The 13709-nt window shown below is 38.9% G+C and overlaps 1 protein-coding gene across 2 annotated transcripts in view; it reads right to left on the bottom strand.

The window, feature by feature from the left end:
- Window positions 1–13709, bottom strand: part of arfgef2 (ADP-ribosylation factor guanine nucleotide-exchange factor 2 (brefeldin A-inhibited)) — a 28795-nt gene that overhangs the window by 811 nt on the left and 14275 nt on the right. The window contains exons 15-39 of one of the 2 annotated variants that reach the window (XM_060893607.1): window positions 13579–13690; window positions 13298–13503; window positions 13037–13121; window positions 12755–12926; window positions 12430–12584; window positions 12118–12246; window positions 11852–12010; window positions 11592–11739; window positions 10999–11095; window positions 10878–10918; window positions 10463–10632; window positions 10167–10318; window positions 9876–10048; window positions 9601–9761; window positions 9380–9510; window positions 9161–9290; window positions 8530–8665; window positions 7754–7892; window positions 6965–7022; window positions 6632–6746; window positions 4526–4665; window positions 4177–4354; window positions 3526–3664; window positions 2747–2864; window positions 1–866 (exon numbers count right to left, since the gene is read on the bottom strand). The exon at window positions 1–866 is cut by the window's left edge and continues 811 nt beyond it. In XM_060893607.1, coding sequence (XP_060749590.1) covers window positions 702–866; window positions 2747–2864; window positions 3526–3664; window positions 4177–4354; window positions 4526–4665; window positions 6632–6746; window positions 6965–7022; window positions 7754–7892; window positions 8530–8665; window positions 9161–9290; window positions 9380–9510; window positions 9601–9761; window positions 9876–10048; window positions 10167–10318; window positions 10463–10632; window positions 10878–10918; window positions 10999–11095; window positions 11592–11739; window positions 11852–12010; window positions 12118–12246; window positions 12430–12584; window positions 12755–12926; window positions 13037–13121; window positions 13298–13503; window positions 13579–13690 — 3409 coding nt within the window. In that variant the 3' untranslated portion in view covers window positions 1–701. The remainder of the gene's footprint in view (window positions 867–2746; window positions 2865–3525; window positions 3665–4176; window positions 4355–4525; window positions 4666–6631; window positions 6747–6964; window positions 7023–7753; window positions 7893–8529; window positions 8666–9160; window positions 9291–9379; window positions 9511–9600; window positions 9762–9875; window positions 10049–10166; window positions 10319–10462; window positions 10633–10877; window positions 10919–10998; window positions 11096–11591; window positions 11740–11851; window positions 12011–12117; window positions 12247–12429; window positions 12585–12754; window positions 12927–13036; window positions 13122–13297; window positions 13504–13578; window positions 13691–13709) is intronic. The other variant, XM_060893608.1, reaches the window with a different exon arrangement.

Genomic DNA, 13709 nt, shown 5'->3' with positions numbered 1-13709 from the left:
TTGGAGAAACCAGCAGGAGAGTCTCATTTGCACTGCTGGTCATTAATGCTCCTATCAGAAATGATCAAAATATACCAAAAGAGATTAACAACACAGCAGGTATACATTTACTGCCCAAACATTGTATCTCCTGCTATGATTCCTAACTGAGGATTTAGTAAATCTTTTATCAGAGGCATAATCTTGCTTCATGTACCAAATGTGTAAATGTTAAATTCAGCTCTTGCTCTTCCAGCTCTGTTCTTTGGGACATTGCTGTTTGTTGACATAGTGACAAAAATGATGGAGAACAACGAAAAAATTATATAAAAACAAAAATCAACTTACAATCAGGAACAGGACAGATAACCATATGGTTAATAAATTAATTATTTTTGTCATACTGCCCCTCTGTTGTGGTATAAATGATATGATATGATTTGACTGAGCTGCACAGTATCTTCAACAGTCAGCTTAGAGAAAAAGCTCTGCTGGCTCACAGTGCTGTTCTCTCTTCAAGAGGAGCAGAAGGGTGAAAAGGTCATGAGATCCAGACACGGAGAATAAGTTTTACACACACAGAACCCAGATCCTGCATGGTTCTTCACACCCAAGGAGGGATATGGAACACTTAAGGTTTTTAATCACTTCCTGCCTCCTCATCCCATAGTGTACACACACACACACACACACACACACACACACACACGTCATGCAGAGGCCTATGAGGCGGTGGTTCGTGTGTGTGCCATCTCTGGGGCAGCGATGTGGAAGACTGAACCGATGCGGAGGAAGAAACGACGCAGGACAGCACGAAGCTCAGGGATAAGGTCAAACTGCATCATCTCACATAGGTGGGGGTAGTAACAGGAGGCATGTGGCTTGAACTGGAGGGTGATAAAAGAGTGGGTTTATTAAGACAGCTATACAGTGAATACACACACAAAAAAGAGATTTGTGTGAAATTTAAGTAATAATCACAAATGTTAGGAGGATGTTAGTTACAGATCACCACTGCCAACTAGATCCTATATTACTCTTAAATTTGAAATTGTCCAATTAAGGGAACAAAAAGCATATGGTGTTTCCAGAGAGGTGGATCAGTACTAATGTTATCTCTAGCAGGAAAGTCAGGGAAAGCTCCTGAGGCTGTCAGCTTTCTATCAGTATGATGACCTCTGTATGTAAAGGAAGATCCCAGATTTACAGTGACAGTTTGACTTATCAGTTAGGAGTTTCCTGTAAGTGAGGTTTACCATACAAACCTGAGGGATAAAGGGAATATATTCAAATCAGGGTCATCATGCAGGAAATAACAAGCTCATCAGCAAAACCATTAAACTCTCCTACGCAGCAGTGTAAAAGAAAACCATTCAGTTTCCTGACGTCACCAAAAATTTGAATATGCATCTTAAACTGACTGGTGACAATGAAAAACTGTGTGGGCTTTAATTTTCAGTTACAGTTTACAGTTTTACACATACATATACACATACAGTGTCGCTTGAAAGTTTTTGAACCCTTTAGAAATTTCTAGATTTCTGCATAATATAACCCAAAACAACATCAGATTTTCACACAAGTCCCAAAAGCAAAGTGAACCCAATCATACAGATCAGACAAATATATTATAATTGCTAATTTTTTTAATCAGGAAAATGTTCCAATATTATATATCTGTGAGAGGCAAAAGTATGTGAACCTCTAGGTTTAGTACTTAATTTCAAGGTCAAATTAGAGTCCATTTGATTTCAGTTGATGAGATGACAATCAGGTTTCCATGAGTGTCCTCTCTTATTTAAAGAACAGAGATATATCAAAATCCGATGTTCATAACGTGTATTTGTGCAAGAGGATCTTTGCAAAACCAATGATGATTTCTGAGACCTTTAGAAAGAGACTTATTGTTGCTCATCAGCCTGGAAAAGGTTACAAAATTCTCTCTAAAGAAGAAGGAAATTTAAGACCATTGGTACATTCCCAGAAGTGGTCAACCAACAAAGATCACTCCAAAAGCAAGACATGTAATAGTCTGTTGGGTCAGAAAAAAATACAGGGTAACTTTTAAGCAACGAAATGCCTCTTTTACTTTGACTTATGTTAATGTTTATGAGTCTGCAATCAGGTGAACACTGAACAACCTTGGTGTGCAAGGCAGAGTTGCAAGGAGAAAGCCATTACTCTCCAAAAAGAACATTGCTGCCCATGACGTTTGCTAAAGATCATGTGGACAAGTCAGAGGACTATTCGAAAAATAATAAATAAGAGGCATTTATTTTTTTTTAAAATAAATAAGAGGCATTTAAGAGGCATTTAAGGTTTTAAAATAAGAGGCATTATTTTTGGAGAAAGGAAAATACTGAATTACAGAATAAGAGCCTTATACCCGAAGGACCTGAAGGAAGCAGTTAATATGAAGAAACCCACCAAAATCCAAGTGTTGAAGCTATTCTGTACTGAGGAATGGAATAAAATTCTTCCAAGCTGTTGTGCAGGACTGATCAAAAGTTGCCGGAATGCTTTCACATGTATCTGTTGTAAGCCCTTGTGCAGCAATAACGGTCAGTGAAGGTTCACATTTTTTGCAAGTCACAAATATGTAATGCCATTTTTCTCAATAATTAAATGAAGAAGTGTAATATTGTTGGCTCATTGTTGGCTCATTTGTTTGATTGTGTTCACTTTGCATACTTTAAAAAATCTGATGATGTTTTGGGTCATATTTAATATAAATACATGTTAAAATTTATTTATTTATTTATTTTACCTTGTCATCAGGGAGCCTGAGTGTTCTTGTGAGTAGGAGCAGCAGTAAGCTGGTCCAGGCCTCTCGGTGACTCTCTGAGGTTAGGCTGATAAAGTAGGCCAAGGCTTCACTGCACACACTATGGAAGGAGAAAGAGAATGAAATGCAGAAATGCACAATTGCTTTAGGTGAGGTGAACACTGATGTTTAAATGAGCATCTACTCATTATGAAGGAACATACAAATGAAAACTCCTGATAAACTCTTATTGAAATTTTAAATTGGAAGAACTTCAAAGCCAGGCTGTCATGTGATAACCATTTACATAAAGTCTGCCACTACACCAGCCTTACACCGGTAAAATAAAAACACACTAAAGAAAAGTAAGACACTTCATAAATGTTTTTAGAAATTGTCCTGACCAGCAACTTTATTAGGAACACGAGCATGCCTGCACATTCATAGAATTATGTGGTAGGAGCACAATGTGTATACAACTATTTTAGCCAAGAACTGAAATCTGAGGCTGCAGTGGGGACGAGTTGGCTGAAACTAGACAGTCTGAAAATCTGCACAATCTGTCGAAACCCAGAACTAAAAAAGTGCACTAACTAGTCTCTACATCTATTTCTTTCAAATTACAAATTATGCATCAAAATAAATGACAGTAATTTGCCAAATGTGGATTAATACACATTATTACATCCAGATGTTTCAATTGCTACTTGCTAGCGTGAGCTGCTATAGGAAAGCATAAGGCTATTGTAAACCTCTGTGGGCCTATCCGAGTGCAAACTCACAGTAGCAGTCGAGTTTGGATGTCGTGCCATGCGCCCTGCAGTTGCTTGTCCGAATACATTTGGAACAGTATCCTCAGACTGCAGGCCAAGCTGCTCGTCTCCTGCTTCAGTAGGTTAGGTTTGGACTTGCCCTTGAATCCTGCATTAAGAAACACAAAGGCAGGCAAAACCTCATTATCAACCAAATAGCAAGTACTTTGTAATTGCAAGCAAGTAATTGGCAGATTATTGAATAGCTGATCAGAGAACAAGAAACATGCATACTAATTGTTGACAAGATACTTTACAGATTGTGATCTCTTTACAGACTGGCATGAATAGTCAATTTGTGTTGACGTGTGTACATATCTAAAAAGATACTGATGTTAACTAATACTAGTGAATTGTGTTACTTGAAAAATCAGTGGCTAGCTCAAACTATTGAGCAAATTATAATTAAGTAAGCAGACACTGTTATCTAAATCATATTCATGAGAGTATCAGACATTCTAAGTATATTGTAACTTTGAAGACTTAGGTGATAGTTTTCTTCAAACAAATCTTCAGTTTTGTATCTTAAAAACTGATTTTCAAAATCAGTGTAAATGAATGTCAGGCTATGGCTTAATGAGTAAGTCTAATTTTCTATACGTATATATGGAGGAGTCTAACCTGCCCTCCAGAGTGCTGTCCTCTGCTCGTTGTTGGAGTTGAAGGTTTTAGCAAAGCTGTGTGACTCAAGTAGGCAGTCGAGCAGCTTGAAGAGGTGCTGAGGAGAAAGATGCCCATACATGCCTTGCTCTGACTCGCCCTTTGGCTCACCCTCCTCGTTCTCCTCCAGAGAATCTCTCTGAATGCGAAGGACACACAAAACACAAGAACCTCAACTCCGCTGGCTCTGCAAGTCTTCTGCATGGCTGCACCCATGTTAAAATACAGCTTCATTCTGTAACATGCAAATGCTAACCCATGCGGAAAAAAGGAACATTTTAGAAATCAAGAATAAGACAGAGAGACATACCAAAGCGGCAGCCATGTTCTCAGCGTCTTCCTTTTTGCTGGTGGCTGGGTAGAAGACAATGTTATCTATGGTCTGAATGAGCTCCAGCTGCACCACACACTTGATGAGGAGCCCTGCAAACAGCCTCTGGTCCGAAACTCCTGCGACACAGCACACAACTCTTAAAACAGCACAGTATTACACAACATATAGAGCTGTATACTAGAAAGCATATAAAGCTTTCTAATGTTTTACTGATTATAAATATATACATCTAAATAAATATATATATATATAAATAAATATAAATCATTATATTAATCGGTAGACTATAATATTTCTTCACCTCCTTTATTACCGAACATTCAGTACTCGTGTCTTAGCGTCTGTGTGTGTACACGGTGAAGCATGTTCATGATTTCTTAAGCATTGTCATGACAGACACAGGTGGGAAGTGAAAATGTGAAAACTACTTTTTGTTACTACAAACCATAAGGTCAAAATTACAATAGCTGAAATGTCTTAAGGTGACTTTTTGGCATTATACACATTTACTTATTTGCTATGAAGTTCTAACAGATTTCGCCTTCATTTAAAGGTAGTGAGTTCAAATCCCAGCAAAGCGTTTAACTCTCAACTGCTTTTGGGATTAAGATAAATGTATGTCGCTCTAGATAAAGGCATCTGCCAAATCCCAGAAATATGAATGTCAATGTAATGTGTAATTTGTCTGTTGCTGAATACACTTTGTATTTATCGAGGCAGTTTGTATGGTAAAAGCTAGCTACTAGTAATGAATAGCTAGTAATGAACTAACATTTTTTAGGAAGAAAACTTTAGTTAGCCTTAACTCAACATTCCTCGGTGAAAGGAGCCTTAATTTACAATCAGTAACTAAAATAACATGTTGCTGCTATATAAGTGTTTATGCTTTTCTACGATAAACTGAGTAATGAATTTAAAGCCTATGTTTTACAGCCTTAACCAGAACATGATTTTAGATGGTATTTGCATATTTATGAGTATTTAAGCATGATTATCAATTACAAATCTGAGATAAAACAATGGAAACAGTCGGCATTATTAACAGCAGGCAAGGTTGTGGATGACAGAATGACCAGAATAAATGAACTGTATCAGGGCTCCATGCTAGACTGAAAGTGTTCAGGTTTACTGTGTTGCACTAAATCAGCTGATGATATATTAAGTGTCATTTTCATGAGATGCGTCTCAGTCAGCTCAACTCAGTTGGAAAAAAAAACTGGCAGTTGAATCCTGATTGAAGTACCACGACAAATGTGTGTGATCAAGGTAACAAATTTCGATTAAATCTATAACTTAAATAATTTGTTTGTGTTTTACAGTGGAAATTAGAATGTCACTAGAGTCATCAGTGTCCTGATGTAAAGAGAGCCAGAGTCTTTACCAGTGTCTGAACTCATATATAGGATATACTAATTCACACCCCAGGGAGCTATGAAGCTATCTGAGACGTAACCATGGGTTTAACTGTTGCTTTATCCATCCACCAGGGACCATTCATCTGAAGCTCCTCGTATATTTTTCTGTCTATTTTAACCTGAATTTACGTCAAGATGTAATTGATTTAGCCCGTGAGAGAAGGGATGTGGTAAGATGAGTTATTTCCTCCTGCATGACCATCTACACTTTATTTGGCAAGTGTTTGTCATTAGGACCTTAGAACAACAACACTATTCTATCACTCCTATATTAGTTAGTTAATTAATTTGTGCGCTGTTTATTAATTTTATACTTGTACACTAGTAAAACAGTTTTACTAGTGTACCCGTGTTTCTTCTACACTTCCTTTTAAGGCTTTCCTCCTTTTTAAATTTACTTGTGTGATCACATCAAAGACAGTACTGATAACGTTTATAGATCATAGTAATTTTTTTCCAGGGTATAATTAATGTGCGGTGGAGAACAGAGTATGACAACAAAGCCTTAGAATAGAATGCACAAAATGAGATAAGTGAGATTTACTCACAGTTAATATGGATTTCATGCAAACTGGGGGGGGAACCCCCAGATGATGCCATGGTATCAGAGAGAACAGGAAGTTCATGGTAAACATAGTAGGTGAGAAAAGATATGTTTACTGCTTACGTGCATGGGGCTTTCCCCTCCAGGCCTCATCACTAGCAGTGGACATTTGACTCTGTCCTCTCTCTGACAGTGTCCTCTCAAAGCTGCTCTGAGACTGAGAGTCCATTTCCACATCCTGAAAAACACAGAACAGTTTGTATTGGATGTCATGTGAGAAAGAGTTTGTTTAACGTGATCTCTAACAAAGGTGTGTCAGTGTTAAAAGACATAGAACAAGATTGTTACTGGCACATGAACATCAGAGTGCCATTTGTTGATGATTTTCTCCATGTATCTTTTTCATGTTGTGTGTATGTGTGTGTATGAGATATTTGCTTATGTTAGTCATCTCACCATGTGTTTCCCATCTCCCACCTCCTCTTCCTGCCCAGCTGGTCTCCATGTCAACAAGCTATTAAAAGGACAATAATCACATCAGGTCAGGTGTATTTAATTATAAGCATTTCATACAGTAACACAACTGCCTCGCAAACTGGCTTCATGAGCCTGTTGTTAGCATTAGACAATCAAGATGGTTAAAAATAAAATAAATATTAATATCATTAATAAATGCAGGGGTGGCCAAATCATAAATTCATTAGTTAGTAACTTGGCAAGCAGTACTGTAATTGTTGTAATTGGCCAGAATCCTAACTGACAACACCAAAGAAGTGCCAATGTAATAACATAGGATAACCTTTGGTATACTATTCTCTCATTGCAAGTGAAATATATTTGTCTCTGGGTAGCATCTTTAATTTCTCCTCAAATGTTTTTAGTCACAAGCTGTTATGCTAGATCAATATATTATTAGCATTAACACGTACTGTGCAAGGCTCTGTAGTAAGAACAGTTCTACAAGTGTGTGTAATATAGGAGGTGGATAGATGCAGAACCAGTAGCTTGTGCTACAGTTACGGCTTTAACGTGCACACCACTTTAAGGTATGCACATTTCATACGCATAGGGGAGTGGAGAACATGTTCCTGCAAGAACAATGAATAAAAAAAATTGCGTTGTCACGAAACCTGCTTGTCCGTCTCTGGCACAAGCTACTGATTTGTACAATCCTGAAAGATGAATTTAAAATAAAATGTTCATCACTAAGCTGAAAGCAGACAGTAGCGTGTGTAAGTGTCGTACGCATGAGGGCTGGTAGACTGGAAGATTTCCAGCATGCAAGTACAGGTGATATCCCAAACTTCCCCATTGAACTTCTCTCCATTCTGGATAACCAAGTTTTCCAAGCAGTTGGTGCCTGAACGTGCTAGCTGCTCATTATCTAAGGACACAGAGTAAAGAGCATGTAAAAGCTGCAAAAGAACTTTTGCCACCAGAAATCTGGAGCGGTTATTTTACTGGCTACATTTTCAGTAGCAGTTGTTTCAGTTGGAGGTTTGGCACAGTGACATGCATTTGTGTCATCAAAAACAACATTGTGGTGCTTTATCTCTTAACTTGAATGAACACAACCATTTTTACTGCATCGATAACGACATTTTCCATTAAACAGATTTAGTCAGTCATATGCAGATTTATGGTTTTATTATTATTGACAAAATATCCTTTCACCAGAAATTTGATTGAGGCCTGTATAAATGTGTTAACTAAACAGATAATCAAACAAAATAATGTTAATATAAACACTTGCTCCATTTTGACTGTCTTGCAAAATGGTGGAAAATGAAATAGAAGCAGAACCACAAGTTTTTATTTACTTGTTTGGGTGAGGTTTATGTTTTGCTTTTTTTAAACCAGTGCAAAACACCATAAAGATTTTGACCTTTCCTCTGCATTATACAAGTGACCACCAGCATGATGAGCATCACTAATGAGCAATGTTCTGTAGGTCACATACCATGTAATGCATGAACTCATGTAGCAATGAGTGTGTTTGGGTGACTACTTGAAAGCTGTACCTTGTCTGACACACCACTGCAGCTGAGCAAAAACATCAACCAGCAAAACCTCGCTGAGCGGCTCGTAGAACTCCGTGAAGACGTCACAAATAGCATAGAGCGCATGGTTACATGTAGTGGTCATCCATTCGGTTTTCTGTGGAAGACAAAAGAACAACAGAGACTGTCTGATATTTGCTGGTTATTTGTTCTCGAAAGAATTGCAAGGATTAAACAGGTCACTAATTTTGCAGCAGAGAGATAAATCTTAAAAGAATGCTCTGGCTTTCTAGCAATGTAATAATCTATACCAAATCTGTGCTGTAGGGAAAAAAATTACAAGAACAGATACAGAAAATTGATGTAACAGAAAAATGTGTACTGCTTTTATCTTGTAAATAACTGACACCAGCTAATAATTGTAGTTAAGAAGGAATCAATAATGCAAATATATAACATACAAATGCAAATAGGTTTGGCTTAATAATTAAAAATCCATTCTAATCATATTTTTGGTATAAACATTTATTAGGCCCCTAAAATTTGCCTTTAGACAGCCATAATTTGAGTTTTGTTAATCAAACATGCACAAGCATTACTTTAAATACAAGTTTTACTTTTAAGGCCAATGGCCTAGCCTACACTTGTTCACCTCAGTCTGCTGTTCTGGAAGTTTCATGTTGTCAAAGATGCGGAAGACGATGCGGAATAGGTCGTGCCACCAGTGTTTCTCAAAAGTGTGTCCATAACTCTTCATAATCTCAAACATCACAGTCAGCCCTCTGAAGACATGCATACATGCACACAATGTAAACAGCCTAAATTTCAGTAAGAGTGTGCCTGAAGGAGTTTTGGAAGCAGGTCAGCTCACCTGGTCCTGATGTCTAGCTTGCAGCGGTTGATGATACAGGAGAGCTCGAACAGGATAGGGAACCAGCCTCGCACCCACACCCGGTCACCAGGAGCAACGTTCATGTCATCACTAGTGTACTCTCTCAGTACCTGTGCAGGTTGACATTGAGAAACAGCATAGAAAAGTGATCTGGTCTCCAGTAGATCACTCGTGTGCTACAGTAAAGTGTGAGTGCTCACCTGTGGTCTGTCAGACACATATTTGGCACAGTGTCGAATGAGCCGGATGGCTTCCATGCTAGTGTCAGGGAACGCAGCATTGCATACAAACTCAGACAGACACTTTACTGCATCCTGGAATGAGTCGATGGCTGCAGCAAAGTGCTGCTGAAACGTTTTCACTAAGAAGTGAAATGGGGAGAAAATGAGTGGAAAGGCAATAAGTACATTTAAAGCACTTTTACTAAAATATTATTCAAATAATTCCTTTTAGATGAGGAGTTGCTGACACTCACTGACAATGTGTCCTGTGGTTTGGAAGGCAAGCTCCACTATGGACTCATCGTGGTCTGATGCTGCCTGGTGGAACACAGAGAAGATGTTCTTCCAGCCTGAGCGGATGTTCGCTGCCTGTGAGTTCACCATCTGAGCTACACAGCGGATCACCATGTCCCGGATTGTTGGAGATCTTCATGAGGGGGAAAAAAAAGAAAAAGAAAAAGAAAAAGAAAAAAAAAAGAGAGAAATCAAAGTAAAACCACTGCTCTGCGATTATCATTGATTTCAGTGGATTCAGTTTCACAAACCTGTTCTTCTTCATAATGTGCTCAAACGGCCTAAGGAAGTCCTTCTGGAAGCGGAAGTTGGCCAACTCTCCTTTCTCCAAAAACTTCATGGAAAGTTGTCTCAGAGAGTCAACAGCAAAGATGGCCACATCCTCGTTAGGGTTGCAGCCGACCTTTTATTTTATTAATTTAAAATTTTTAAATAAAACAACAAAAAAAAGCATGAATGGTGTGGACACGTCAGAAATTAACTACTACAGCTTAAGAAATCAAAGACTAGAAATGATAAATCCATTGGAAGCAGAGATGTAGTGGACCTTGTTGAAGTGGTCTCCTATGACCTGCCAAATGCGGGACCACTGCAGTCGGATGCGGTTCATGTTATAGTAGGAGATCTCCACAATCTTCTGCAGGCTGAACATGCGTGGCTGGTGAGCAGAAGCCAGTTCATCCATTGACACCGCACATAGCCAGCGCACAAAGTCAACTGGAGAAAAAAGTTCATAATTTAAGTGTGATTTGAACACATGAATTTTTCAGTGCTGCTATGTATATTAAAGAACTCAAGGGTATAACCAAATATAAAAATGTTATGGGTTTAAGTTTAAGATCTAATATAAAGCTACACAATTAACTCCAGATAACTCCAAACAAATAAATACAGGGACTAAATATGCAGGAATAAAGCCAGAAATGGTGACAATTCAGTCGACTGTAAACATATGCTCATACCAATTGCATTTCCATCAAGCCTGGTGGATCCTGTGAAAATTCTGGAGAACAAAAATGGATAATGAGTTAAACACAAAAAAGCATTAAATATACAGCTTTTCTGCAGTCATTGTTCTCTCACCGGTCCACTGCTACCACTACACTCTGGGAGCTGGTTTCCCCCACTGACTCCTGAATGTGAGCCATCTGACGTCTGTCTGGACCTCCAACCAGTGTGCCTGTGATAGGTCAAAAATAAAGTCACAAACAATACACTGAAAAATAGTACAAAGACAAATCATACTATTGAGGCTTAAAAATACAAATCTTCAAAAGTTCTTAACATAATGCCACGAAACGTTTGTCTTATGATGTTTTCACATATGTAGCTTTTATTCCTGGTGTGTTTTCCTCTTTTTCTTTGGTGCAGTTATTTAGACATTTGATATGTTCTTGAGATTTAACCCAACAAAAAAATAAGAAGGATGCAGACATAAAATGTTCGATATGATTCGCTATTAATTAATTTTTAGAGTCGGCTCGGTTCTCTCCACTCTAAGTAATTTTTGTGAGTTTTTTACAGGAAAAAAATGAGTTTGTGTGTTTACCTTTTTCAAACCAATTCAAACAGCAAACAAACCCAAAGTAACTATTGTGTTCATTCAAACTCTGCAAATAGAGCAATAAGTGCAAAGTCACCTTAAGAACAATAAACATGTTCACACACTGGCTTACCTAAACCAAGAGGCATAAACTCTTCTCCGCCTGTGGGAAAGCCCTTAATGCTTCCTCCCTGGTCTCGGACAACACCGGAGATATAGCGTGTCTTTACTCCTGTGCCAATCAGCTGAGCCAGTTCTAACTGACTGATACACTGCAGAATCTATATAAGTGAGTAGAAGATATCAGATCATGTGTGAAATGATTACTTTATTTCATGGCTAAACAGTTAACAAGATCCAAAATGGACTGCTGAGCTGTAGTGTTATGATCACCTCATGCCAGGAGTTGCCCAAGTAGTTCCCGTCAGTGTGTGCTACAGTGATGAGGGTCTTAATGGTGTCAATGTTCTTCTGCTTCATCTCTGTAATGCTGGAGCTAGCAGTGAGCAGTGTAAACCTGGCCAAGGCCTGAATATATGCATCACGCTCCAGCTGCACACACACCATACACATAAGAGTGAAAGGTCTAGTAGATAAAGATAAAGGTAAAAATAAAGAGATATAAATATTCTGATTAGTCTGCAGTGTGTTGAATTCACCTGCATGCTGAAAATGCAGGCAATCCTGATGGCACAACGGATTCCCTCCAGACACTGAGACGCCACCTCCTGGTCATCACAGTCCTGCAGGCCCACACTGAACGCTGCCAACAGGGGTGTCCATGCCAACTGTAATATACAAACATCATTTGTTTTTCCACTATGCCTAGACTGAAAAACATATTTTCTACATTGTAAAGCTGAATCGAGTAAAGCTTAAAAAAACAGAGCTAGACAAATGTCTCACAATCGAGCCACCCCAGATGCAGTACGGTTTAAAAAGGGGGAAGGGAAGAGGGAAAAGTCTGGTACCTTAAACATTGGGCGGACATGCTCTAGGTGGGTGGCGCTGAAGAAAGGAGCCTGAGCGTGGCTCACAGCTTCCATCAGGGCTTTAGCTGTCTTAGCCATCTGCTCCATTTCCACATTATACAGCAGCCGTCTCTGTTTCTCACTAGCTACACCTGCTAGGAATAAGTAGCCTTATTTGATTAGTTTCCTGCTCAGAAAAATTTAAATAAATGAAAAAAATACTACTAAATATGTTAAAACACATTTATTAAGTCTACATAAGAGATGCAATAAAAGCACTGGGTAAAAGAAAATTCCACTCAATCACACTGAAAAAAGCACTTACCCTGCTTGTTAGACTTTGGGGTGATGGAGTACTCTTTACTCTCCTTCATGGCAATCTTCTTTCCTGCTATTTCATCATAAATAGAGGAAAGGTACTCCTCAGGCAGATCCTTACTGTCATTAATGCCACGGTTCATTTTAATGTACTGTTCTTTTGTCATTTTGCTCTTCACCTGAGATGTAAAACGTACTCATTAAGCAAACAATCTACTAATCAGAAATAAAATAAAGACTTTTCAGACAAAAAGGAAGATGAAACTAATCCCATGTTCTTTAAACTCACTTGTGGGCTGTGCAGATCGGTGGTTAACATGATGATGGAGTACGCGAGCACATAGGCCGTGTCAGCACTAGCGAACAGAGTCTGCCTGGAAACAAACAGCTGAAGGTCAGTGCAAAAGGAACAACCTTCACTAACAAGTGGGCCATAAGTGGGAAAAAAATATGAATAAGTATGAGACAGAAAACTGTGTCAATTATTTAATCTGTAGGCTGTTGATAAACAGATGTGCTGTATTCCTGGTGGACTCTGCTAGACCCTCACCCCTGATTGCACTCTAGATAGCGTGCTGCAAACTTCTCCATGAGCCGATCGATTTTCTGTGCCTCTCCTGGCAACCTGAAGCCTTCGAGGAACGTGCGCAATGCCGACACAAAATCCTTGCCACAGAAGTCAAGCTGGTCTACGTAGCAGTACATCACCTCCTTATTGAACTTGGCGTTCTCACCAAGGAACTCCCCAACTTGAGTCTTAACAAAGGGGGCAAGAGATGAGCTGAGAACATTCCAGATCAAAGCAAAGGCATAGAAAATAAATACACCTACTGTATCGAGCCTCTCCTCCTGGTGCAGAAACTGAGCGATGTCCTCTGCAGAGGATCCCAGCATGCCTTGTTCCTGTAGGTATTGCACACCCCTCTTGGGCTTTTTATTAAATCTAGCCAGAACACGATTGA

The sequence above is a fragment of the Tachysurus vachellii genome, chromosome 19, assembly GCF_030014155.1.
Source record: "Tachysurus vachellii isolate PV-2020 chromosome 19, HZAU_Pvac_v1, whole genome shotgun sequence".
Lineage (NCBI taxonomy): Eukaryota > Metazoa > Chordata > Actinopteri > Siluriformes > Bagridae > Tachysurus > Tachysurus vachellii.
This window is presented reverse-complemented; position numbering and strand designations above follow the sequence as displayed.